This window comes from Pseudophryne corroboree, chromosome 1, assembly GCF_028390025.1.
Source record: "Pseudophryne corroboree isolate aPseCor3 chromosome 1, aPseCor3.hap2, whole genome shotgun sequence".
Classification (NCBI taxonomy): domain Eukaryota; kingdom Metazoa; phylum Chordata; class Amphibia; order Anura; family Myobatrachidae; genus Pseudophryne; species Pseudophryne corroboree.
Window position 1 is genome coordinate 421,700,062 of NC_086444.1, and position 25,755 is coordinate 421,725,816.

Below are 25,755 nucleotides of genomic sequence, written 5' to 3' on the forward strand. Positions count from 1 at the left end.
TTGACTGCCATCTAATGGCTCTTCACCCTCATCTGGGACAATACTGAGATTCTTAAATTTAATAGCTTTTGAGTCCAGCATTATGCTAGTCAGCAATGCTGTAAACTTAAGGCATGGAAAACAGTGAAGAATAGGGAGTATATCGTCTTATTCATATGGATTGTGTAGTGGTTCCTCCAGGTCCATTTTCTTGCTTTAGCAGAAGATTTGCAAGGACCTAAGATTAGATTTGTCCTTGTGGACAAGTGTATTATTCATATATGATGAGGTCATATGATTACTTTGGCAGAGATTTAGAGCTTGGCGCAGGTTTATATTTATATTTGGGGTTTCAAATATTCCATTTACTCTAGTACTTCTACTACTAGTATTACCTGTTCTCAGAACCCTTGGAAACATGCTGAGATGCATTGAACATGAGAATACACCACAACAATGCTTTGTACAAGTAGATTTAAATTGAAAATTTAGTTTAGTTGTGACTAAAACATTCTCTATTAAACGTTTTTTTCCAAAGGCATAGTCTACCAGATATGCTAAATCTGATGGTCTCTCTTGTCACAGGGCAGTGCTGGAATGAACACTTGCCTGTCCCACAACCACCTCATCAGCGTCATTTGTTTGTGTAAATAATGTGACATGGGCAGGACAATGAATGTCCATTTCCTTCCCACGCATACCATTTCTACTAGGTAGGGTGTTCTCTTTGTAAAAAAGAGATTATATGGGTGTAATGTATTACTGGCCTGATTCATGTTTGTAAGTAAAGCAAAAACTAGCCCACGCCTATGGGGGAGTGTATTTTAGCTTAGCAGGGCTGCGATCGCTTGTGAAGCCCTGCTAAGCTAAAAAAAATCCAAGCAGAAGAAGACCAACCCTAAACCTACTTACCCTGTGCGATGGATCCAGCGATGATGGGCTCGGCTTTGACGTCACTCCTCTGTCCTCCGTTCTGCTGGACACGCCTGCGTTATACTCACCACTCCCCAAAAACAGCTCCAAATGCTCCGGATCCGCCTAGCCACGCCCCCTTCCTGTCAGTCTTCTTAGCGGTCGACTCTGCGACCGCTTCCTTTGTAAGTCGCAACGTAACCCGGCGACCCCTGTCGCTGGGTAACGGCGCACACGCACACTGCGCCCGCGCATTCCGCACCCGTTCGCACCGCAGCAATAAACCGTTGCGTGCGAACAGGTTGGAATGACCCCCTTTGTGTCTGGACAAAGCTCCTGTAAGGGGAGCAAATGCATTTCTATTTTTTCTGTGCATGGTAAATACTGACTACTTGTGCATGTAGCCCACAAATGTAAGACAGATTTATTGTTACACTGCAATTTTGATTTCAGTTTGAACAAACCCCACCAATAGGCTAATTCAGCATGGATTGCACAAGCGATCTCCTGCGCAGTTTCCCGAGTATTCAGAAATTTGCGCAGGCACAAGACCTGTTCTACGCATGTGCAGAGCAGGTACTGCATGTGGCTCGCAATTTAACAACAGCCACTGCCTGATTGACAGGCAGAGGCGGGTAGAGCAGGGCTGGAGACAGCCGGCGTTTCCGGAAACAGGGGCGTCTCATACGCAGATTTCTTGGCCTTGCAAGACCCCCTGCGACGGCCAGCCTGAGTAAGCTGTGGGTTACATAGCTTGTCGTGATGTTGATCCCAGGCTGCGACAAGCTTTGGGATCACAAATGCAGCAAGAATGTGTTTAACACTTCCTACTTCATTTGCATTACTATGGATCTGCCTGCGAGCAGCTTTGCAAATGCGATCCATGCTGAATGAGGCCCGAATCTAAATCTCTCTGCACATTTCACATCTGCCCAACCTTCTATGTAACATGGTAATGCCCACTTGCATGCTTTTTTGCTTTACTTACAAACATGAATCACGCCCTAAATCATTTTATAAAAAGACCACAAAGGTGAAATAATTTACACTTTACCTTAGTTTTACTTATTTTATTACTGTTAAGGTTTTTTTATTTACCTTTTTTTATGAGCTTCATCTGATGGAAGGCAGGTTGTTGATTTCTTTTTTGTTTTATTGGTTATATGATTTTCTTAGACTTTTTCAGACTTTGGTGGTCATTTCGAGTTGATCGCTCGCTAGCTGTTTTTAGCAGCCGTGCAAACGCTATGCCGCCTCCCACTGGGAGTGTATTTTAGCTTAGCAGAAGTGCGATCAAGAGGATCGCAGAGCGGCTACAAAGTTTGTTTGTGCAGTTTTAGAGTAGCTCAATACCTACTCAGCACTTGCGATCACTTCAGACTGTTCAGTTCCAGTTTTGACATCACAAACCCGCCCTGCATTCGCCCAGCCACGCCTGCATTTTTCCTGGCACGCCTGCGTTTTTCCGAACACTCCCTGAAAACGATCAGTTGACACCCAGAAACGCCCACTTCATGTCAATCACTCTGCAGCCACCAGTGCGACTGAAAAGCTTCGCTAGACCCTGTGTGAAACTACATCGTTCGTTGTAATAGTACGTCGTGCGTGCGCATTGCGCCGCATATGCATGCGCAGAAGTGCCTTTTTTTGCCTCATCGCTGCACAGCAAACGAATGCAGCTAGCGATCAACTCGGAATGACCACCTTTATACTATAGCTAAGGAAGCCATGCTTGTATGTGTACACTGTCTATGAAACTTATCTTACACGGTTATTTTTTCACAGACTAGAAATAACTATTCCTCTTATCAGACTGTCTGCTTGTATGTACTGAAGAAAAGGTCAAATCTATAAATGATCATAAAATAGTATATACATTTCTGTATCTGGACTCTGAAACTTTATTATGGGTTATAGGTAGTGAGCTCTGCGTGTCCCTGGGAGCTTCGCCACAAGTAACACACACCACGGTTTGCAGGAAGACTCCATTCTGTTACTGGTATAAGCAGCAGCTTAAAACATGGAAAAAGATGTAGGGGCATCTTACTAAAGTGCATGTTTTTAGAAGTGGCAATGTTGCCAATAGCAACCAATCAGATTCTACTTATTTATCTAGCACCTTCTAGAAGATAATAGCTAGATTCTGATTGGTTGCTATGGGCAACAACTCCATTTCTAAAACCTGCATTTTAGTAAATATACCCCATAGTGTCACAAGTTTTTTTTTATATACCTATTTCTATTACCTATTACTCAGGGGGTGGATGATGAAGTTGTCCTGTGATCTTTTACTTGTTTTTGACTGCGGTTTGTTCAAGTATCCGCCCTTTCAAGAGGTCGATGGTAATACAGTAAGGGAATAAAGCTTTGCCAGCGATAAGCACAGGATTAAGTAAAGGATGGAATAAATGTAAATGCTATGTTGACACAGCAGTGTGTAATGCATATGCTCATATTCGTTTTCTTCATGTGTTATTCTGGTATCTATGTTTCAGATAAATTACGGTGGAGACATCCCTAAGACATACTATGTACGGGACCAAGTGCAGCAGAATTATGAGCACAGTGTTACTATTAATAGAGGCTCCAGTCAGCAAATGGAGTATGAGATCCTGTTCCCAGGATGTGTCCTCAGGTGAGTGGCCACTCATTTCTGTGAGTTAGTAGGGAGAGGAAGAGAGGCTTCCAGACACCTGCCTCAACAGACTTATCTGCTTTACTGTTTACTATGCTACATTATCTATAGGCAACCACACACAAATTGAGATGCAGGACCAATACCCAGCCTGGCCAGGATCACATCAGTGGTCACTGGGTCCTGTCAGGACATCCAGAAAATGGCCACAGTCCGATAGCAGTTATCTTCTGACTGAATTTACCTTATTTTTGTGGCCACCGACAAAGCAACTTCAGACCAACTGCCTGGTATTGATACATGTGTGGACACACTTCAAGGGGAGTGATTCAACTTAAGGTGGGTACACACTAACAGATATATCTGCAGATCAATTGATCTGCAGATATATCTATGGACGGATCGAGCAGTGTGTTCAGCATACACATTGCTCGATCCGTCGGGGACTGACGTCATGAACTGGGCGGGCGTGTACACACGCCCGCCCAGTACACCTGTCAATCACCGCCAGCCGCCGCAGCATGTGTACGGGCGGTCGGCCGACCGCCCCGTACACACACAGCTACGCGCCAATATATCGGTAGATATATTGGCCGTCGGCTGTGCTGCGCGGCTGACGCGATACGTCTGTGAACGACGGAGTTCACAGACGTATCGGCCGTACACACTGGCCGACGCTCCCGCAAAATATCGGCCGTTCAGGAGAACGGCCGATATATCGACCAGTGTGTACGGGCCTTAAGTGTGATGTTCCATCAGAACCTTACAAATTAATACTATCCAGACAAGAAAAGGTCACTCACACCCCATATGGATGTTATGAACCCTCTGGTCAGAAGTTAGCAATATTCATATGCTTGTATTTATTCTGGGAGAAGGTATACACTACAGACTGACCTGATGCAGGATACACTTAAAAATGCAGACTCTAGGAAATACAGTGAGTCCTGATATATACAGGTGTGCTGACATAAGGGAAACACTTGGAGACCAGAATATGCACAATGGAAATAATTGCAGCAAATAGCTCAGTGTTCAGAATGGTAGCAAATGGCAGAAACAAATAAAGTCCCACATTAATAAATAATAAAGCAGGCAGTAACTCACAAATGGCTAAATATATAAAATATGTTAATCTGGTGGTACAAGTTACTCTATTTGCAGGCACACATATACAGAAGTTTATAGCAGAAAAGTATACACAGGAATAGGCATCCAGAAATCTTGGCAAGGCAGATCACAGACACTCACAAGAACACAAGTCCAGCATATGAGACATTAATACTTCGGCAAAGAATGCTGGGATCAGGCAGACTTAAACAGGCAGGTATCAGGTGCAAACCATAATGGTGATTAGTAATAAAGTACCTAACCCCTGGACCCAGAACAAATTTGGAAAAGCAGTATCTGTGGAACTTTCCAGAACTGCACCTCACGTAACCGGAGGCCTAGTAACCCCTGGTGGCAGGGAATCATATTGCTATGTAAAACAGATACAATGTAAAACAGAGTTTTCCTCCTGTAGTTATCCCAAATGTGTACAGCTTCATATCATACATGGTCCTGACTTAACCTTCCAACAAATTGATCCCCCCCCCCCAATGTTTCTAAGTCAACATATAGCAATTTGTGTATTTCTCTATCGTCCTAAGTGGATGCTGGGGTTCCTGAAAGGACCATGGGGAATAGCGGCTCCGCAGGAGACAGGGCACAAAAAAGTAAAGCTTTACTAGGTCAGGTGGTGTGCACTGGCTCCTCCCCCTATGACCCTCCTCCAGACTCCAGTTAGATTTTGTGCCCGAACGAGAAGGGTGCAATCTAGGTGGCTCTCCTAAAGAGCTGCTTAGAGAAAGTTTAGTTTAGGTTTTTTTCTTTACAGTGAGTCCTGCTGGCAACAGGATCACTGCAACGTGGGACTTAGGGGGAAAGTAGTAAACTCACCTGCATGCAGAGTGGATTTGCTGCTTGGCTACTGGACACCATTAGCTCCAGAGGGATCGAACACAGGCCCAGCCGTGGAGTCCGGTCCCGGAGCCGCGCCGCCGACCCCCTTGCAGATGCTGAAGCGTGAAGAGGTCCGGAAACCGGCGGCTGAAGACTCCTCAGTCTTCATAAGGTAGCGCACAGCACTGCAGCTGTGCGCCATTTTCCTCTCAGCACACTTCACTGGGCAGTCACTGAGGGTGCAGAGCGCTGGGGGGGGGCGCTCTGAGAGGCAAATATAAACCTTATACAAGGCTAAAAATACCTCACATATAGCCCATAGGGGCTATATGGAGATATTTAACCCCTGCCTGACTGGAAAAATAGCGGGAGAAGAACCCGCCGAAAAAGGGGCGGGGCCTATCTCCTCAGCACACGGCGCCATTTTCTGTCACAGCTCCGCTGGTCAGAACGGCTCCCAGGTCTCTCCCCTGCACTGCACTACAGAAACAGGGTAAAACAGAGAGGGGGGGCACATTAATGGCTATATATATATATATATTAAAGCAGCTATAAGGGAGCACTTAATATAAGGATATCCCTTGTATATATAGCGCTTTGTGGTGTGTGCTGGCAGACTCTCCCTCTGTCTCCCCAAAAGGGCTAGTGGGTCCTGTCTTCATTAGAGCATTCCCTGTGAGTTTGCGGTGTGTGTCGGTACGTGGTGTCGACATGTATGAGGACGATATTGGTGTGGAGGCGGAGCAATTGCCAAATATGCAGATGTCACCCCCCAGGGGGTCGACACCAGAATGGATGCCTTTATTTGTGGAATTACGTGATGGTTTATCTTCCCTTAAACAGTCAGTTGAGGACATGAGGCGGCCGGACAATCAATTAATGCCTGTCCAGGCGCCTCAAACACCGTCAGGGGCTGTAAAACGCCCTTTGCCTCAGTCGGTCGACACAGACCCAGACACGGGCACTGATTCCAGTGACGACGGTAGAAATTCAAACGTATTTTCCAGTAGGGCCACACGTTATATGATTTTGGCAATGAAGGAGACGTTACATTTAGCTGATACTACAGATACCGTAAAACAGGGTATTATGTATGGTGTGAAAAAACTACAAACAGTTTTTCCTGAATCAGAAGAATTAAATGACGTGTGTGATGAAGCGTGGGTTGCTCCTGATAAAAAGTTGATAATTTCAAAAAAGTTATTGGCATTATACCCTTTCCCGCCAGAGGTTAGGGCGCGCTGGGAAACACCCCCTAAGGTGGACAAGGCGCTCACACGCTTATCCAAACAAGTGGCGTTACCCTCTCCTGAGACGGCCGCACTTAAGGATCCATCAGATAGAAAGATGGAAGTTATTCAAAAGAATATATACACACATGCAGGTGTTATACTACGACCAGCTATAGCAACTGCCTGGATGTGCAGTGCTGGAGTAGTTTGGTCAGAATCCCTGATTGAAAATATTGATACCCTAGATAGGGACAATGTTTTACTGTCGTTAGAACAAATAAAGGATGCATTTATCTATATGCGTGATGCACAGAGGGATATTTGCACACTGGCATCTCGGGTGAGTGCTATGTCCATTTCAGCCAGAAGAGCCTTATGGACACGACAGTGGACAGGCGATGCGGATTCAAAACGTCACATGGAGGTTTTGCCGTATAAAGGGGAGGAGTTATTTGGAGTTGGTCTATCAGACTTGGTGGCCACGGCTACTGCCGGGAAATCCACTTTTTTACCTCAAGTCACTCCCCAACAGAGAAAGGCACCGACCTTTCAACCGCAGCCTTTTCGCTCCTACAAAAATAAGAGAGCAAAGGGCTTGTCGTACCTGCCACGAGGCAGAGGAAGAGGGAAGAGACACCAACAGGCAGCTCCTTCCCAGGAACAGAAGCCCTCCCCGGCTCCTGCAAAAACCTCAGCATGACGCTGGGGCCTCTCAAGCGGACTCGGGGACAGTGGGGGGCCGTCTCAAAAATTACAGCGCGCAGTGGGCTCACTCGCAGGTAGACCCCTGGATCCTGCAGATAATATCTCAGGGGTACAGGTTGGAATTAGAGACGGATCCTCCTCATCGTTTCCTGAAGTCTGCCTTACCAACCGTCTCTTCCGAAAGGGAGAGGGTGTTGGAAGCCATTCACAAGCTGTACGCTCAGCAGGTGATAGTCAAAGTACCCCTATTACAACAAGGAAAGGGGTATTATTCCACTCTATTTGTGGTACCGAAGCCGGATGGCTCGGTAAGGCCTATTCTAAATCTGAAGTCCTTGAACCTCTACATAAAAAAGTTCAAGTTCAAGATGGAGTCACTCAGAGCAGTGATAGCGAACCTGGAAGAAGGGGACTTTATGGTATCCTTGGACATCAAGGATGCGTATCTACACGTTCCGATTTACCCCGCACACCAGGGGTACCTCAGGTTCATTGTTCAAAACTGTCACTATCAGTTTCAGACGCTGCCGTTCGGATTGTCCACGGCGCCTCGGGTCTTTACCAAGGTAATGGCCGAGATGATGATTCTTCTTCGAAGAAAAGGCGTATTAGTTATCCCATACTTGGACGATCTCCTAATAAGGGCAAGGTCCAGAGAACAGCTGGAGACAGCTTTAGCACTATCTCAAGAGGTGCTAAGACAACACGGGTGGATTCTGAATATTCCAAAATCCCATTTAATCCCGACAACTCGTCTGCTGTTCCTAGGAATGATTCTGGACACGGTTCAGAAAAAGGTTTTCCTTCCAGAGGAAAAAGCCAAGGAGTTATCCGATCTGGTCAGGAACCTCCTAAAACCAGGAAAAGTGTCAGTACATCAATGCACAAGAGTCCTGGGAAAAATGGTGGCTTCTTACGAAGCAATTCCATTCGGCAGATTCCATGCAAGAATATTCCAAAGGGATCTGTTGGACAAATGGTCAGGGTCGCATCTGCAGATGCACCTGCGAATAACCCTGTCACCAAAGACAAGGGTGTCACTTCTGTGGTGGTTGCAGAAGGCTCACCTATTAGAAGGCCGCAGATTCGGCATTCAGGATTGGATCCTGGTGACCACGGACGCCAGCCTGAGAGGCTGGGGAGCAGTCACACAAGGAAGAAACTTCCAGGGAGTATGGACGAGTCTGGAAAAGTCTCTTCACATAATCTACAATGCTCTAAGCCAGGCGGAACTTCTCCTGCAAGGAAAGCCGGTGTTGATTCAGTCGGACAACATCACGGCGGTCGCCCATGTAAACAGGCAGGGCGGCACAAGAAGCAGGAGTGCAATGGCAGAAGCTGCCAAGATTCTTCGCTGGGCGGAGAATCACGTGATAGCACTGTCAGCAGTGTTCATCCCGGGCGTGGACAACTGGGAAGCAGACTTCCTCAGCAGACACGATCTTCATCCGGGAGAGTGGGGTCTACATCCAGAAGTCTTCAACATGTTAATAGACCGTTGGGAAAGACCAATTGTAGACATGATGGCGTCTCGCCTCAACAAGAAACTGGACAAATATTGCGCCAGGTCAAGAGATCCACAGGCAATAGCTGTGGACGCACTGGTAACTCCTTGGGTGTACCAGTCAGTGTATGTGTTTCCTCCTCTGCCGCTCATACCAAAGGTATTGAAGATCATACGGCAAAGAAGAGTAAGAACAATACTAGTGGTTCCGGATTGGCCAAGAAGGACTTGGTATCCGGAACTTCAAGAGATGCTCACGGACGAACCGTGGCCTCTACCTCTGAGAAGGGACCTGCTACAGCAGGGTCCCTGTCTTTTTCAAGACTTACCGCGGCTGCGTTTGACGGCATGGCGGTTGAACGCCAGATCCTAAAAGGGAAAGGCATTCCAGAAGAAGTCATTCCTACCTTGATTAAGGCACGGAAGGAAGTCACCGTGAAACATTATCACCGCATTTGGCGAAAATATGTAGCGTGGTGCGAGGATCGGAGGGTTCCGACGGAGGAATTCCAACTGGGTCGTTTCCTACATTTCCTGCAATCAGGATTATCTATGGGTCTCAAATTGGGATCCATTAAGGTTCAAATTTCGGCCCTGTCAATATTCTTCCAAAAAGAATTGGCCTCTGTCCCTGAGGTCCAGACTTTTGTCAAGGGAGTACTGCATATACAGCCTCCTGTGGTGCCTCCGGTGGCACCGTGGGATCTAAATGTAGTTTTAGATTTCCTCAAATCCCATTGGTTTGAACCATTGAAAAAGGTGGATTTGAAATATCTCACATTGAAAGTGACTATGTTACTAGCCCTGGCCTCTGCCAGGAGAGTATCTGAATTGGCGGCTTTATCTTATAAAAGTCCTTATCTAATCTTCCATTCGGATAGGGCAGAACTGCGGACTCGTCCGCATTTTCTCCCTAAAGTGGTATCAGCATTTCATCTGAACCAACCTATTGTGGTGCCTGCGGCCACTAGCGACTTGGAGGACTCCAAGTTGTTGGACGTTGTCAGAGCCTTAAAAATATACATTGCAAGGACGGCTGGAGTCAGAAAATCTGACTCGCTGTTTATATTGTATGCACCCAACAAGTTGGGCGCACCTGCTTCTAAGCAGTCGATTGCTCGTTGGATTTGTAACACAATTCAACTTGCACATTCTGTGGCAGGCCTGCCACAGCCTAAAACTGTAAAAGCCCACTCCACAAGGAAGGTGGGCTCATCTTGGGCGGCTGCCCGAGGGGTCTCGGCATTACAACTCTGCCGAGCAGCTACGTGGTCGGGGGAGAACACGTTTGTAAAATTTTACAAATTTGATACCCTGGCAAAGGAGGACCTGGAGTTCTCTCATTCGGTGCTGCAGAGTCATCCGCACTCTCCCGCCCGTTTGGGAGCTTTGGTATAATCCCCATGGTCCTTTCAGGAACCCCAGCATCCACTTAGGACGATAGAGAAAATAAGAATTTACTTACCGATAATTCTATTTCTCGGAGTCCGTAGTGGATGCTGGGCGCCCATCCCAAGTGCGGATTATCTGCAATACTTGTACATAGTTATTGTTAACTAATTCGGGTTATTGTTAAGGAGCCATCTTTAAGAGGCCCTTTCTGTTGTCATACTGTTAACTGGGTTTAGATCACAAGTTGTACGGTGTGATTGGTGTGGCTGGTATGAGTCTTACCCGGGATTCAAAATGCCTCCCTTATTGTGTATGCTCGTCCGGGCACAGTACCTAACTGGAGTCTGGAGGAGGGTCATAGGGGGAGGAGCCAGTGCACACCACCTGACCTAGTAAAGCTTTACTTTTTTGTGCCCTGTCTCCTGCGGAGCCGCTATTCCCCATGGTCCTTTCAGGAACCCCAGCATCCACTACGGACTCCGAGAAATAGAATTATCGGTAAGTAAATTCTTATTTTTACTGTGTGTTAAGGATCACAAATACACAGTTATTATAATAATTTCTGTTGCTGAAACCTACCACTCCTCGCATTCTTTTTAAGAGCTGAGATAAAGCTACTGAATCTGTCTCATTCCTCTTATTTACATTTGCAGACATTACATTTCTGGAACAGATGTAATGCAGTATTTACATGTAGTGCTATTGTGTGTACTTTAGGAATGTTATGTTGCTCTGGTAAGTAATATAGTTTCACATAAATGAACAACAGGTATTTTTTTAATTGCATAAAATATGCATTCTGCTACCCAGGGCCGGTGCAAGGTTTCTCAGCACCCTAGGCAAATTGTCAGCTGCCCCCCCCCTCCCCACATATATGTGTGTGTACGTAGTCTCATATATATATATATATATATATATATATAAATATACACAGTGGTCGAAGTGGAAATTTTGGAGTGGGGGTATGCAAAAGTCAAGGAAAAGGGGGGCGTGGTCACCCAAAAGGCGGCATGTCCCGTCTAGTAGAACCCCTTATACTATCTAGTACTGGTGCCCCTTTCACATTATAGCGCACGGTACGAGCCGAAATTCACATTGAAGCACACTGAATGAGACAAAATTCACCTTGTAGCACACTGAATGAGCCGAAATTCACCTTGTAGCACACTGACTGAGCCGAAATTCACCTTGTAGCACACTGACTGAGCCGAAATTCACATTGTAGCACACTGAATGAGCCGAAATTCACATTGTAGCACACTGAATGAGCCGAAATTCACCTTGTAGCACACTGAATGAGGCGAAATTCACATTGTAGCACACTGAATGAGCCGAAATTCACATTGTAGCACACTGAATGATCCGAAATTCACCTTGTAGCACACTGAATGAGACGAAATTCACCTTGCAGCACACGTATGAGCCGAAATTCACCTTGTAGCACACGGTATGAGCCGAAATTCACATTGTAGCACACTGAATGAGCCGAAATTCACATTATAGCACACTGAATTAGACGAAATTCACATTATAGCACACTGAATGAGCCGAAATTCACATTGTAGCACACTGAATGAGCCGAAATTCACATTGTAGCACACTGAATGAGCCGAAATTCACATTGTAGCACACTGAATGAGCCGAAATTCACATTGTAGCACACTGAATGAGCCGAAATTCACCTTGTAGCACACTGAATGAGACGAAATTCACCTTGCAGCACACGTATGAGCCGAAATTCACCTTGTAGCACACGGTATGAGCCGAAATTCACATTGTAGCACACTGAATGAGCCGAAATTCACATTATAGCACACTGAATTAGACGAAATTCACATTATAGCACACTGAATGAGCCGAAATTCACATTGTAGCACACTGAATGAGCCGAAATTCACATTGTAGCACACTGACTGAGCCGAAATTCACATTGTAGCACACTGATGAGCCGAAATTCACATTGTAGCACACTGAATGAGCCGAAATTCACCTTGTAGCACACTGAATGAGGCGAAATTCACATTGTAGCACACTGAATGAGCCGAAATTCACATTGTAGCACACTGAATGATCCGAAATTCACCTTGTAGCACACTGAATGAGACGAAATTCACCTTGCAGCACACGTATGAGCCGAAATTCACCTTGTAGCACACGGTATGAGCCGAAATTCACATTGTAGCACACTGAATGAGCCGAAATTCACATTATAGCACACTGAATTAGACGAAATTCACATTATAGCACACTGAATGAGCCGAAATTCACATTGTAGCACACTGAATGAGCCGAAATTCACATTGTAGCACACTGAATGAGCCGAAATTCAGATTGTAGCACACTGAATGAGCCGAAATTCACATTATAGCACACTGAATGAGCCGAAATTCAGATTGTAGCACACTGAATGAGCCGAAATTCACATTGTAGCACACTGTATGAGCCGAAATTCACCTTGTAGCACACTGAATGAGCCAAAATTCACATTGTAGCACAGTGACTGAGCCGAAATTCACATTATAGCACACTGAATGAGCCGAAATTCACATTGTAGCACACTGAATGAGCTGAAATTGTGACAGCAGGGACAGCCAGAGTGACGACAGGGAGAGAGACAGTGACGACAGGGAGAGAGAGACAGTGACGACAGGGAGAGAGAGACAGTGACGACAGGGAGTGAGAGACAGTGACGACAGGGAGAGAGAGACAGTGACGACAGGGAGAGAGAGACAGTGACGACAGGGAGAGAGAGAGTGACGACAGGGAGAGAGAGGGACGACAGGGAGAGTAACGACAGGGAGAGTGACGACAGGGTGAGTGACGACAGGGAGAGTGACGACAGTGTGTGTGTTTGTAGGCAAAATACACAGACTGCACATACAATCCACACACAAACATACATAACACAAACACACCACACACATACTGTACATTTCAACAAACATATACATTGTACTGCACATATATGTACCTGGGTTGCAGAGGAGAGACACTGCCAGCCACGGAATAGCTACTGGAATGATGAGGACATATGGAGTTGCTGTGCTGTGCATGCACAGCAGCTCCCAGTATCTGCAGGTCACAATGCAGACTTTGCCGGCAATAGATCCCTCATCCCCGCAGCGGTTATCGCGGCTTTCTTTGAAGTGGAGACACAGCTGTCTTTGTTTCTAAAATAAGGAATGCAGTCCATCAGGGGGGGTTTCTGGGTACCCAGAAACCCCCCCCTGCGTGTGCTTCGGGGGTATGGTGCATGGGGGGGCAGTGAGAGAGTCGCGGCAGGATGGGGGGGGGGATATGGTGACTCTGATGAGTAACACATTGGAGCCTGCACTCGTAGGGGGAGAAGAGATGAACCTAGGAACAAGATGCAGGAGGGGGCGGGGGAGCAGTGTGAGCCTAATAGCTGGTATCAACAAGAGTCAGCATCATTCGGTGAGTGCCAGTACTGATGTGATGCAGGAGCCAGTTGCGGGATTGCATGGAGCCGGAGGGGGGGGGGGCGCGGATAACAATTTGCACTCGATTGTAGTAGGGAGAGGCAGCACCGGAGCGTTAACACGATGCGGCAGCGGAGCGGACGGACCAGACGAGCGGGTGACTGCTTCATGTGCGGTGCCCTGTGCTCAAATGCAGGGGTGATGGGGGGGGACGCGGGAGACCATCGCGTGGGGGAGCGGCAGTCAGTGATAGCTCATCATGTCATGTGGGACCCCGAACTCAGGACTCAGGAGCACATGCGGCAGGCGGCAGCAGCCTGCACATAACACATTCCAGTATGAGGTGGGGGGGGCGGCACGGCAGGGTTGCAGAATCACTATCAGGCACACAGTCAGTCAACTCACGTTTGCAGACAGACGTGGTGGGCGCCCACGAGCTGCTCCTCTGTTTCTTAAAGAATAGGAGGAGTTTGGCTGGGCTGAGGGCGGCAGATGATAAAAAAAAGTGTTTTCTTTCATTCACTAAGCGGTGCCGCCCTCCAGTGGTCGCCGCCCATAGGCAGCTGCCTAAAGCTGCCTAGTGGTAGCGCCGGCCCTGCTGCTACCCTTGTTTTGTACCGGGCTCTTTTGTCTCTTTTTGGTTCTGTGATAAGAGACAGTCCTGTGTAGGGGCAGGATGCATCAGAGGTAAAAGTATGGTCAAACCTCCAAAAATGCAGTTTTCACAGGTTTGGTCACATTTCTCATATGCACCAAACTTCGGAATGCGATACATTGCAGAGCTTCGACCTGTTGGGTGACGTCAGATGGCATTGCCTAATAGAAGCCTATGGGCTTATCTTCACATTCCGCACTGAGAGGTTGGATCCCTCCCAATCTTCCCTGTGACATGTGTGTCATATGACGCTTGAGCAGAAGGACTCCTGAGTCTTAAACCCGGAAGTCCTTGTATCTCTCGGGAGAGCTGACCTTTGTGAGATTTTTAATCATACGGCATTATTACGCTATGCTTGCGATGAGTGGCGGTATTCCGTCCCTGCTGAGTCTTGAATACTATTACTTGCATATATACTTACATATATGTCCTATCTATATTTCTTTAGTATTTTGCAAACCACCTCTTCAACTATTTCCATTCTGTAGGTGGCAGTTCCAGTCAGATGGCGCTGATATTGGGTTTGGTGTTTTCCGAAAGACAAAGGCAGGAGAGCGGCAGAAGGCTGGGGATATGATTGAGGTGCTGCCTAATGAAAGATATAATGCCCATATGGTACCGGAAGATGGGAGCCTAACCTGTGCAGACCCTGGGACATGTAAGTACAAATGTAGAGAATATACTTTTATGGATGTGTTATTTTAATAATGCATTAAGATGGGAATGGAAGCTTGATAGCCTAATCACTTATAATTTCAGATATTAACATACGGATGCATTTCCTAAAGATCGTTACTCAGAAAAAGTGTCACTCTTTTATTTAAGCTGTAAGCTCTCATTTGTAGATCTCATTCCATAGCGTAATGTGTGTGATGCAGTCTAATGCCCCCCATACACTTGTGCGATGCTATATCGCGGGGCATCGCACCGGTAGTTCTCGCCCTGAACTGCCAAAATGATTACCATGCGATCATGGGATAGATTGCATGGTAATCACGTGATGGGCACCGCACTGCCGAGTGGGAGCGGCCTCTGGCCACCCCCGGCGGGTGCCCATTGCACATCGCAGTGCGATATATCGCATGTGTTAACAAAAACACATGCGATCGCACTGCGATGCGATAAATATTAAGTGCAGCACTTAATATCTTGAGACACGAGATTCGACCGGCGTGCCCGCGCATCGCGTCACATGGTACATAAAATGTGCATACAATCCTGTGATTTATCTCACAGGTGCAGTTGAAATCGAACGGTTGTACCAGATAACTCACAAGTGTATGGGCCCCATAAGGCTGTTCACACATGCCTTGTTCCATTCATTTAGAACAATACATGGATGGCCAAAATTCATAGATGTTTCCTGTCACCGGATGACCATGCACCTATGAGGACCAGATTTATTATTTGACCGGATAGAAATGTCAGATTGGTATATTTTTATACCTACACTATCAAAATAACCAAATTGCTCAAGTACACTTCAGATTTAATATAGGCCTGCTCGCATGTTTTCCCACTGCGCGTGCTCTGGAACTAGGCACATGTAAGAATCATTTGCCTTTCAGATGCATCCATTTGACGTTGCTGTAACAGTGAGTTCTTACAGTGGCGGATCTGTAATGGGTTCTGGATCTACATTACCCATGGGTGAAGGGGGATCCCGCGCTGCACATCCTGCACCCAGGACTGATTATTACTGTGCCCACATGGTGCTCCCTTCCCCCCACACCACCATACTTGCTGCCAGCAGCCACAACTTTTTGATGAAAGATAGTAAAGAGTCTTTGCAATCTTCTGCACATGTGCCATTTCTGCAGCAGGGTACACTGGTATTCCACAGGGAATAACATCGGGATGTAGAGTAGGATCTTGATCCGAGGCACCAACAGGCTAAAAGCTTTGACTGTTCCCAAGATGCTCAGCGCCTCCTCCTCTATAACCCCGTCTCCGTGCACAGGAACTCAGTTTGTAAGTTGGTGCCTGCAGGCAGGACACTAACAGGCAGGGCTGCTCCAGCAGCCCTAAGAAGAGCTATTTTAAAGAAGATAGAAGACTTCAAGGGCTGCAGCAGAGGCACTCTAGTGCTAGATATCATTCTGATATCTCCTATCATCACTTCCCCGAGCGGCGCTGTATACTTCCGTGTCCCTGGTTGCCGGGTACTTACAGCGGAGGCTCCGATTCTTCACCCAGGGCACACACACTAACCGAAGTTCTCCAGGATCGCGTGGCCGCACTCAGGGAGGAGGTAAGAGGGTCCCCCAGGCGGGACCCGCTGTAAATCGCGATCCGACACGGTCATTAGGAGGCGGGCCGCGCGCGCTGGCGTGGACACTGTGGCAGTACAGGGACCCCACTAGACCACCAGGGCAAGGGCACAGGTCGGATTAGGCTATAATCCATTTTATTAAGGCCCACAGCACCCGGTGGTGAAGTCCAGCAAGGTTATAAGGCTCTGGCCTGTAGCCCCTCCCCCAGGCCCTGGGCGCCATTTAGAGTAAATGTTCCCGCCCTGGAGCTGCATCTCTCTGTCTCCCTCACTCCCTGTCAGCGTTTGGGCGTCATTACACACAGCTGTGCTGATTCTGGGACTGCTGGGTGGTGCCTCCTCTGTAAAGCCGCCTGCATCATCAGTGCTGTGCATTTACAAGACACTTAAGTATTCTACATGTCATTTAGACAGTGTTACTAAAGTGCATACTTACATTTTAGTACAAGTACCCTGTGATATTCATCCAGTTATTTCTATGCATTGATATATCTGTTTATATACATAGCTTTACTCAGTAATAGTGCAGTTTTATTGTTTGTCATAATTCCTGCACTGTACATGTGACTGTGGGGTGGTCTTCAGTTTGTCATGGGTGTTGCAGGGTATGCCGGCTGTCGGGATCCCAGCGCACAGTATACCGGCGCCGGAATCCCGACAGCTGGCATACCGACACTTTTTCTCCCTCTTGGGGGTCCACGACCCCCCTGGAGGGAGAATTACCGTGCCCGCAGCATGGCGAGCGCAGCAAGCCCGCAAGGGGCTCATTTGCACTCACCCAGCTGTCGGTATGCCGGTGGTCGGGATTCCAGCGCCGGTATGCTGGTTGCTGGGAGCCTGACCGCCGGCATACCCTACCACACCCGTGTGTGTGTGTGTGTGTGTGCATATAGCTGCTGGGTGATCTCTACTCCGTGTATCTCACTGCTACTGCTATCCCTATATTCTGTAACCTGAGGGGGCTCCGTGCGTCAGGGTTATTAGATAATATAGGTATTTCACAGGATATACGTATTTTGTATTTTTCTCTGTGTTTTTTAGTCACATTTACCTCCGAAATCCTCTGTTTGTGCTGTCACACTGCACGGGGGGTTTGTGAAGGGTATTATGGGGGTCATTCCGATTTGATCGCTCGCTAGCAGTTTTTAGCAGCCGTGCAAACGCATTGTCGCCGCCCACCGGGGAGTGTATTTTCGCTTTGCAGAAGTGCGAACGCTTGTGCAGCAGAGCGCCTGCAAAAATCTTTTTGTGCAAAACAAGACCAGCCCTGTAGTTACTCTTCATGTGCGTTGATTCTAATGTCGGAGGGGCGGCTTTTGACGTCACACACCCGTCCAGCGAACGCCCAGCCACGCCTGCATTTTTTCTGCCACACCTGCGTTTTTCTAAGCACTCCCTGAAAACGGTCAGTTGCCACCCAGAAACGTCCAATTCATGTCAATCTTCCTGCGTTCGGCCGTGAGACTGGAATGTTCATTACACTCTGTGCAAACCCATGATGCTCATTGGACCCGTATGACGCGCCTGCGCATTGCGGTGCATATGCATGCGCAGAAATGCCAATTATTAGCCTGATCACTGCGCTGCGAACAACGGCAGCTAGCGATCAACTCGGAATGACCCCCTATGTCTGCTGATATTGTACTGTGTCGCCAGTGGTTTACACTTTCATATCATGTCAGCTACAGGGGGCGATAGGTCTGGTGCTGATTCCGCCGTGCACGGTTATGATGTCCCAGATGCATTTGAGGATAACATGGCTGTGGAGGGTTCAGGTTTTGGGGGTACTGTACCCGCCAGTCAGTTTGTAACAACGGGGGCACACCAGGGCCTGCCTTGGTCTGCCTTTTCTAATTTACTGACTACGCTGGTAACTAGACTTGCGCCCCCTATGGGACCTCCGGTGCCTTATCAGCCTTATATGGTCCCTGCGGTTAATCCGCCATGGACAGATGCTCTGTCCACTCAGTTACAGCACTTGAATAACTCTTTGAATAAACGTATTCCTGACCCTCGCCAGCCTAAAACTAAACCTAAGAAGTTCTCTAAGCGGGCTGTTACTTCCTCTCAATCTACGCATGTTCCGGATACCTCTTCCGATGAAGATGGCATGTATACTGACCCCACAGACTCTGATCGTGACGTTTCTGATGGGGAATCTGTTTCACAGGTGGATGTTCCTGATCTATTAGAGGCTATCAGGCTCATTCTTCAGATTGATGATGATCCTGAGCCTGCTACTACATCTAAGAAACCGGACAGGTTCAAACGTCAGAAGGTTACTAAATTGGTTTTACCTCATTCTGACCACTTGGTTGACAGGAATCCTGGAAGAACCCAGGAAAGAAATTCACCCCACACAAGAAGATGCTAGCCCTCTATCCCCAGCAGAATTAAGCAAAAATTGGGAAACGCCACCGCCGGTGGATTCGCTAATCGCTCGGCTGGTGGTGTCATCTGCTCTGCCTGTCACTATCGCACTTCTTTCAAGGAGCTGATGGATAAGCGTGTGGAGGGCTGCTTAAAAGCTATCTATACCCTTGCCGGGGCTGCGAATAGGCCCACCATTGTGGCTACTTGGGCCGCAGAAGCTATTGAGGCGGGATGCGGTCAAGGTGCCGCCGGCCGGAATCCCGGCGGTCGAAATACCAACGCCGGAATCCTGACCGTCACAATCCCGACATATTCTCCCTCCGTGGGTGTCCACGACACCCATAGAGGGAGAATATAATAGTGTGCCGAGCGTAGCGAGGCACCGTGCCCGCAGCGCGGCGAGCGGAGCGAGCCCGCAAGGGGATGCGTTCCGCTCGCCACCCCTGTCGGGATTGTGTGGTCGGGATTCCGGCGTCGGTATTTAGTACTGATCCCATTGAGGTGTGGGCTCAGGAAATAGAGACTGAGTTTCCGTCCAATTTTCTGAACATGCCAGACAATGTCTCCATTATATTGTCACGGCATCTCATTACATTAAAGAAGCAGCTTCAGATACAGGTGTTCTGGTGGCCAAAGCTGCTACAACATCCATTATGGCTCGCCGTATTCTCTGGTTGCGGTCCTGGTCGGTGGACTTGGACTCTCAGAAAACCCTGGAGGGGAAACATTCTCTCTGGTGAGGATCTCAACAATATTGTCGCTGACTTGGAATCAGCTAAGACTGCATGTCTATCTAGTACTACTCCTTCGGCCCCGAAGGCTAAGAGTACTTCCTTTCGCCATCCGGGTAAAGCAAAGGGTCAGGCGTACCCGAAACAGTCTCACACTTCCAAAACCACCAAGCCCAAGCCTAAACGTGCCTGGGCTGCCCGTCAGCCGGCTTCCAAATCTGACAAGCCTGCGGAGCGGGCCTCCCCCTGGGGGAAGGTATGGTTGAAGACCACTTCAGACGCTTGGGTACGGGAAGTCGTCACTCACGGATACGCTATATCCTTCAAGACACGTCCCCCTCCTCGCTGTTGCCTGACGGACATCGCTTTGGATCAGGTGAAGGCAACAACTCTCCGTTTAGTGGTACAATCCCTCCTGGACACCAAAGTGGTAGTGCCGGTGCCTCTGGCTCAGAGGGGCAGGGGGTACTTTTCAACCCTGTTCCTAGTTCCCAAACCGAATGGTTCCTCCCAGCCCATTCTCAACCTCAAATCTTTGAACAAGTTTGTGAGGGTCTCCAAGTTTCGTATGGAAACCCTTCGCTCTATTGTCCTGGCTTTGGAACCAGGGGACTATATGGTATCCCTGGATATACAGGATGCTTACCTACATATCCCTATTGCCATGTCACATCAGCAATACCTGCGGTTTTCTATTGGCAATCTCCATTAACAATTCCGGGCCTTACCGTTTGGTCTGACCACGGCTACGCAAATTTTCACCAAGGTCATGGCAGTTATGACGGCTGCACTCCGCCGTCGGGGCATCCGGATCCTGCCGTATCTGGACGACCTGCTGATCCTGGCCAATTCCCCGGAAGTTCTCCTCCGTCATTTGGATCTGACGGCCCAGTTTCTGCAAGCCCATGGGTGGCTCATCAACTGGAAGAAATCATCCTTGATCCCTGCCCAGAGCATGCTGCATCTGGGAGTGTTGTTGGACACACAACCAGAGGTTGTTTTTGTCACAGGAGAAAGTCCTGAAGCTTCAGGACAAGATACGCTGCTTCCTATCTCCTCCGCGTGTGTCGATACACTCGACGATGCAAGTACTAGGCCTCATGGTGTCGGCTTTCGACATGGTGAAGTATGCTCAATTTCATTCCCGCCCTCTGCAGAAACTGATTCTTGCCAAGTGGGATGGCCTGCCTCACCATATCAGGTCTCAAATGATCTCCTGGTCTCCGGAGGTCCGTCTGTCACTTACCTGGTGGCTGCAAGACCAACGCTTGAGCAGGGGTCATTCCCTTCTGGATCTCCAACTGGGTCCTTCTGATGACAGATGCCAGTCTGAGGGGTTGGGGCGCGATGTTGGAGCAACACTGACTTCAGGGTCGGTGAACCCTGAAGACAGTCCTCCCGATAAACATTCTGGAATTGCGAGCAGTGTTCAATGCTCTGAAACTGGCCCGGCATCTAGTACTGCACAGGCCTGTTCAAGTACAGTCAGACAACGCCACAATGGTGGCATACATAAATCATCAAGGCGGCACTCAAAGCCGCATGGCAATGATGAACGTGTCAAAGATTCTTCAATGGGCGGAATGCAATCTGCCAGCCATATCGGCAGTGTTCATTCCGGGGGGTCCTCAACTGGGAAGCAGATTTCCTCAGTCATCAGGACATACACGCCAGAGAGTGGTGCCTTCATCCAGAAGTATTTCAACTCCGAGTGGACAAGTGGGGCCTACCAGATGTAGACCTGATGGCGTCTCGACATAATCACAACGTTCCAGTCTTCAGAGCAAGAACAAGGGATCCTCAAGCCGGCGTTCGTGGGCGCACTGGCAATTCCATGGAACTTTCGGCTGACGTACGTGTTCCCTCTGGTGTCACTCCTGCCCAGAGTAGTGAGTAAGAATCCTTCTTCTAATAGCTCCAGCGTGGCCCAGACGGCATTGGTTCTCAGACCTACAGGGTCTCTTGCAAGTGCGTCCTCTTCTGCTTCCGCAATGACCAGACCTCGTTCAGGGCTCTTGTGTTTACCAGGATTTGGCCCGACTGTCTTTGACGTCGTGGCTTTTGAAACTTCCGTACTCAGGGCCAAAGGATTTTCTGAAGTGGTCATTCATACTATGTTGAAGGCCCATAAGCCAGCTTCTGCTCGGATTTACCATAGGGTCTGGAATTCCTACTTTGCTTGGTGCGCATCTAACAATCATGACGTTTACAAGTTTAGTACGGCCAAACTTTTGGCCTTCCTACAACAGGGCATGGACTTGAGCCTTCGGCTGGCCTCCCTCAAGGTTCATATTTCTGCCTTGTCGGTATGGTTTCAGAGAAAAATTGCGACTCTGCCTGATGTTCATACATTCACTCAGGGTGTTTTACGGATTCAACCTCCCTATATCCCACCTGTGGCTCCTTGGGCTTTGTCAGTGGTTCTGGAGGCTTTGCAAGAGTCTCCGTTTGAACCTCTTGAATCTGCGGACCTTAAGTGGCTTTCCCTCAAGGTCTTATTTATGCTGGCTATTGCCTCTGCTAAATGGGTATCAGATTTGGGTGCCTTGTCTTGTAGGTCCCCCTATCTGATTTTTCACCGTGACCGGGCGGTTCTTCAAAAGCGTCCTGGTTATCTATCTAAGGTGGTGTCTTCTTTCCACCTTAAACAGGAGATTGTGGTTCCGGCCTTTATCTCTACGGATTTATCCTGCAAAGAGCGGTCTTTGGATGTGGTACGGGCTCTCCGTATCTATGTGAAGAAGACAGCCTCCGTTAGGAAGTCTGATTCTCTCTTTGTGCTGTTTGGTTTTCACAAATGTGGCTGGCCTGCTAACAAGCAGACCTTGGCCAGATGGATTAGAATAGTGATTGCACATGCTTATGTACAGGCTGGCCTTCCAGCTCCTGCTACCATCAAAGCCCATTCTACTCGGTCTGTTGGACCTTCTTGGGCGGCCCGCCGTGGTGCGACCCTTGAACAGTTGTGCAAGGTGGCTACGTGGTCCTCAGTGAACACGTTCATAAGGTTCTATGCCTTCGATACTTCCTCCTCCCAGGATGCTTCCTTTGGACGCCGGGTTCTTGTGCCCGCTACAGTGCGTCCTCTCCCATAAGGAACTGCTTTAGGACATCCCCGATGTTATTGCTTGTGGAATACCAGTGTACCCCGCTGCAGAAAAGGAGATTTATGGTAAGAACTTACCCTTTTTAAATCTCTTTCTGCGAGGTACACTGGATTCCAAAGGGCGCCCACCCTGACGCACTTAGCTTCTTTGGGTTGGTATGGCATTAGCGCTGATACCTTTTCCTGTCGTGAGAATGTGGTGTCTGTGGCTACTAACTGTTGTCGTCTCTTTAACCTGCTAGTGCGTTGGACTGGTTGACAAAACTGAGCTCCTGTGCACGGAGGCGGGGTTATAGAGGAGGCGGCGCTGAGCATCTTGGGAACAGTCAAAGCTTTTAGCCTGTTGGTGCCTCGGCTCAAGATCCTACTCTACACCCCGATGTTATTCCCTGTGGAATCCAGTGTACCTCACAGAAAGAGATTTAACAACGGTAAGTAATTACCATAAATCTCGTTTTCTCTGACGTCCTAGTGGATGCTGGGGACTCCGTAAGGACCATGGGGAATAGACGGGCTCCGCAGGAGACTGGGCACTCTAAAAGAAAGATTAGGTACTATCTGGTGTGCACTGGCTCCTCCCTCTATGCCCCTCCTCCAGTTAGAATCTGTGCCCGCCAGAGCTGGATGCACCTAGTGGGCTCTCCTGAGCCTGCTAGTAAAGAAAGTAATGTTAGGTTTTTTATTTTCAGTGAGATCTGCTGGCAACAGACTCACTGCTACGTGGGACCGAGGGGAGAGAAGCAAACGTACCTGTTCACAGCTAGGTTGCGCTTCTTAGGCTACTGGACACCATTAGCTCCAGAGGGTTCGAACACAGGCAAAGGTCCTCGGTCGTCCGTTCCCGGAGCCGCGCCGCCGTCCCCCTCGCAGAGCCAGAAGATCAGAAGTTGGTGATGAAATCGGCGGCTGAAGACTCCTGTCTTCATTAAGGTAGCGCACAGCACCGCAGCTGTGCGCCATTGCTCCCACTGCACACCACACACTCCGGTCACTGTAGGGTGCAGGGCGCTGGGGGGAGGGCGCCCTGGGCAGCAATAAGAATACCTTTGGCATAAAAAAGACACATAATACAGTCTGTGGCTGTATATGTGTAAAACCCCCGCCATTTTTTAGTCAGAAACAGCGGGACAGAAGCCCGCCGCTGAGGGGGCGGGGCCTTCTTCCTCAGCACACCAGCGCCATTTCTCTTCACCGCTCCGCTGGAAGGACGCTCCCCAGGCTCTCCCCTGCAGTCTCCTGGCACTAAGAGGGTAAAAAGAGAGGGGGGGGCACATAAATTTAGGCAAAAGGTGTATTGATACAGCAGCTATTGGGAAAAATTCACTTCTGGTAGTGTGTATCCCTGTGTATATAGCGCTGTGGTGTGTGCTGGCATACTCTTTCTCTGTCTCCCCATAGACCTTGTGGGGTCCTGTCCTCAGTCAGAGCATTCCCTGTGTGTGTGCTGTGTGTAGGTACGGCTGTGTCGACATGTTTGATGAGGAGGGTTACGTGGAGGCGGAGCAAGTGCAGATAAATGTGGTGTCGCCCCCGTCGGTGCCGACACCTGATTGGATGGATATGTGGAAGGTCTTAAATGACAATGTAAACTCATTACATAAGAGATTTGATTATGTTGCTGCCGGGGGACAGCCGGGCTCTCAACCCGGGCCTGCCCAGGCGCCTCAGAGGCCGTCAGCGTCTCAAAAACGCCCACTATCTCAGTTGGTTGACACAGATGTCGACACGGAGTCCGACTCCAGCATCGACGAGGATGAGGCACTATTACAGCCCAAAATGACTAAGGCCATCCGATACATGATTATTGCAATGAAAAATGTATTACACATTTCAGAGGCTGACCCTGTCCCTGACAAGAGTGTAAATATGTTTGGGGAGAAAAAGCAGCCAGTGACTTTTCCCCCGTCACATGAATTAAATGAGTTATGTGAAGAAGCGTGGTCTTCCCCTGATAAGAAAGTGGTGATTCCCAAGAGAATACTAATGGCGTACCCTTTCCCGCCAACGGATAGGTTATGCTGGGAATCCTCCCCTAGGGTTGACAAGGCCCTGATGCGCTTATCTAAAAGAGTGGCCCTGCTGTCTCAGGATACGGCCGCCCTAAAGGAACCTGCGGATAGGAAGCAGGAAGGTATCTTGAAGTCTGTGTATACACACTCTGGTACTCTACTGAGACCGGCTATTGCTTCAGCTTGGTTGTGCAGTGCTGTTGCAGCATGGACAGATACTCTGTCAGAGGGGTTGGATACCCTGGACAGGGATACCGTATTGCTAACACTTAGCCATATTAAAGATGTCGTCTTATATATGCGGGATGCCCAGAGGGACATTTGCCTGCTGGGTTCTCGAATAAATGCAATGTCCATTTCTGCCAGGAGGGTCTTATGGACTCGGCAATGGACAGGGGATGCCGACTCTAAAAAACACATGGAGGTTTTGCCTTATAAGGGTGAGGAATTGTTTGGGGACGGTCTCTCGGACCTCGTATTCACAGCGACAGCTGGAAAGTCGACTTTCTTGCCACAGGTTTCCTCACAGCCTAAGAAAGCACCGTATTACCAAATGCAGTCCTTTCGTTCTCAAAAAAGCAAGAGAGTCAGAGGTGCATCCTTTCTTGCCAGAGGCAAGGGTAGAGGAAAGAAGCTGCACCATGCAGCCAGTTCTCAGGAACAAAAGTCCTCCCCTGCTTCCACTAAGTCCACCGCATGACGCTGGGGCTCCACAGGCGGAGCCAGGAGCGGTGGGGGCGCGTCTCCGAAATTTCTGCAACCAGTGGGTTCGCTCACAAGTGGATCCTTGGGCTATACAAATTGTATCTCAGGGATACAAGCTGGAATTCGAAGTGACGCCCCCTCACCGTTACCTAAAATCCGCC

At 48.5% G+C, this 25,755-nt stretch overlaps 1 protein-coding gene across 2 annotated transcripts in view; it reads left to right on the top strand.

Annotated features, from left to right (window-relative positions):
• The window catches only part of SEC14L2 (SEC14 like lipid binding 2), a 156,469-nt gene that overhangs the window by 121,302 nt on the left and 9,412 nt on the right, over positions 1-25,755 (top strand). For both annotated transcript variants that reach the window (XM_063913384.1, XM_063913385.1), the window contains exons 10-11: positions 3,387-3,526; positions 14,887-15,056. In XM_063913384.1, the coding sequence (XP_063769454.1) occupies positions 3,387-3,526; positions 14,887-15,056 (310 nt within the window). The remainder of the gene's footprint in view (positions 1-3,386; positions 3,527-14,886; positions 15,057-25,755) is intronic.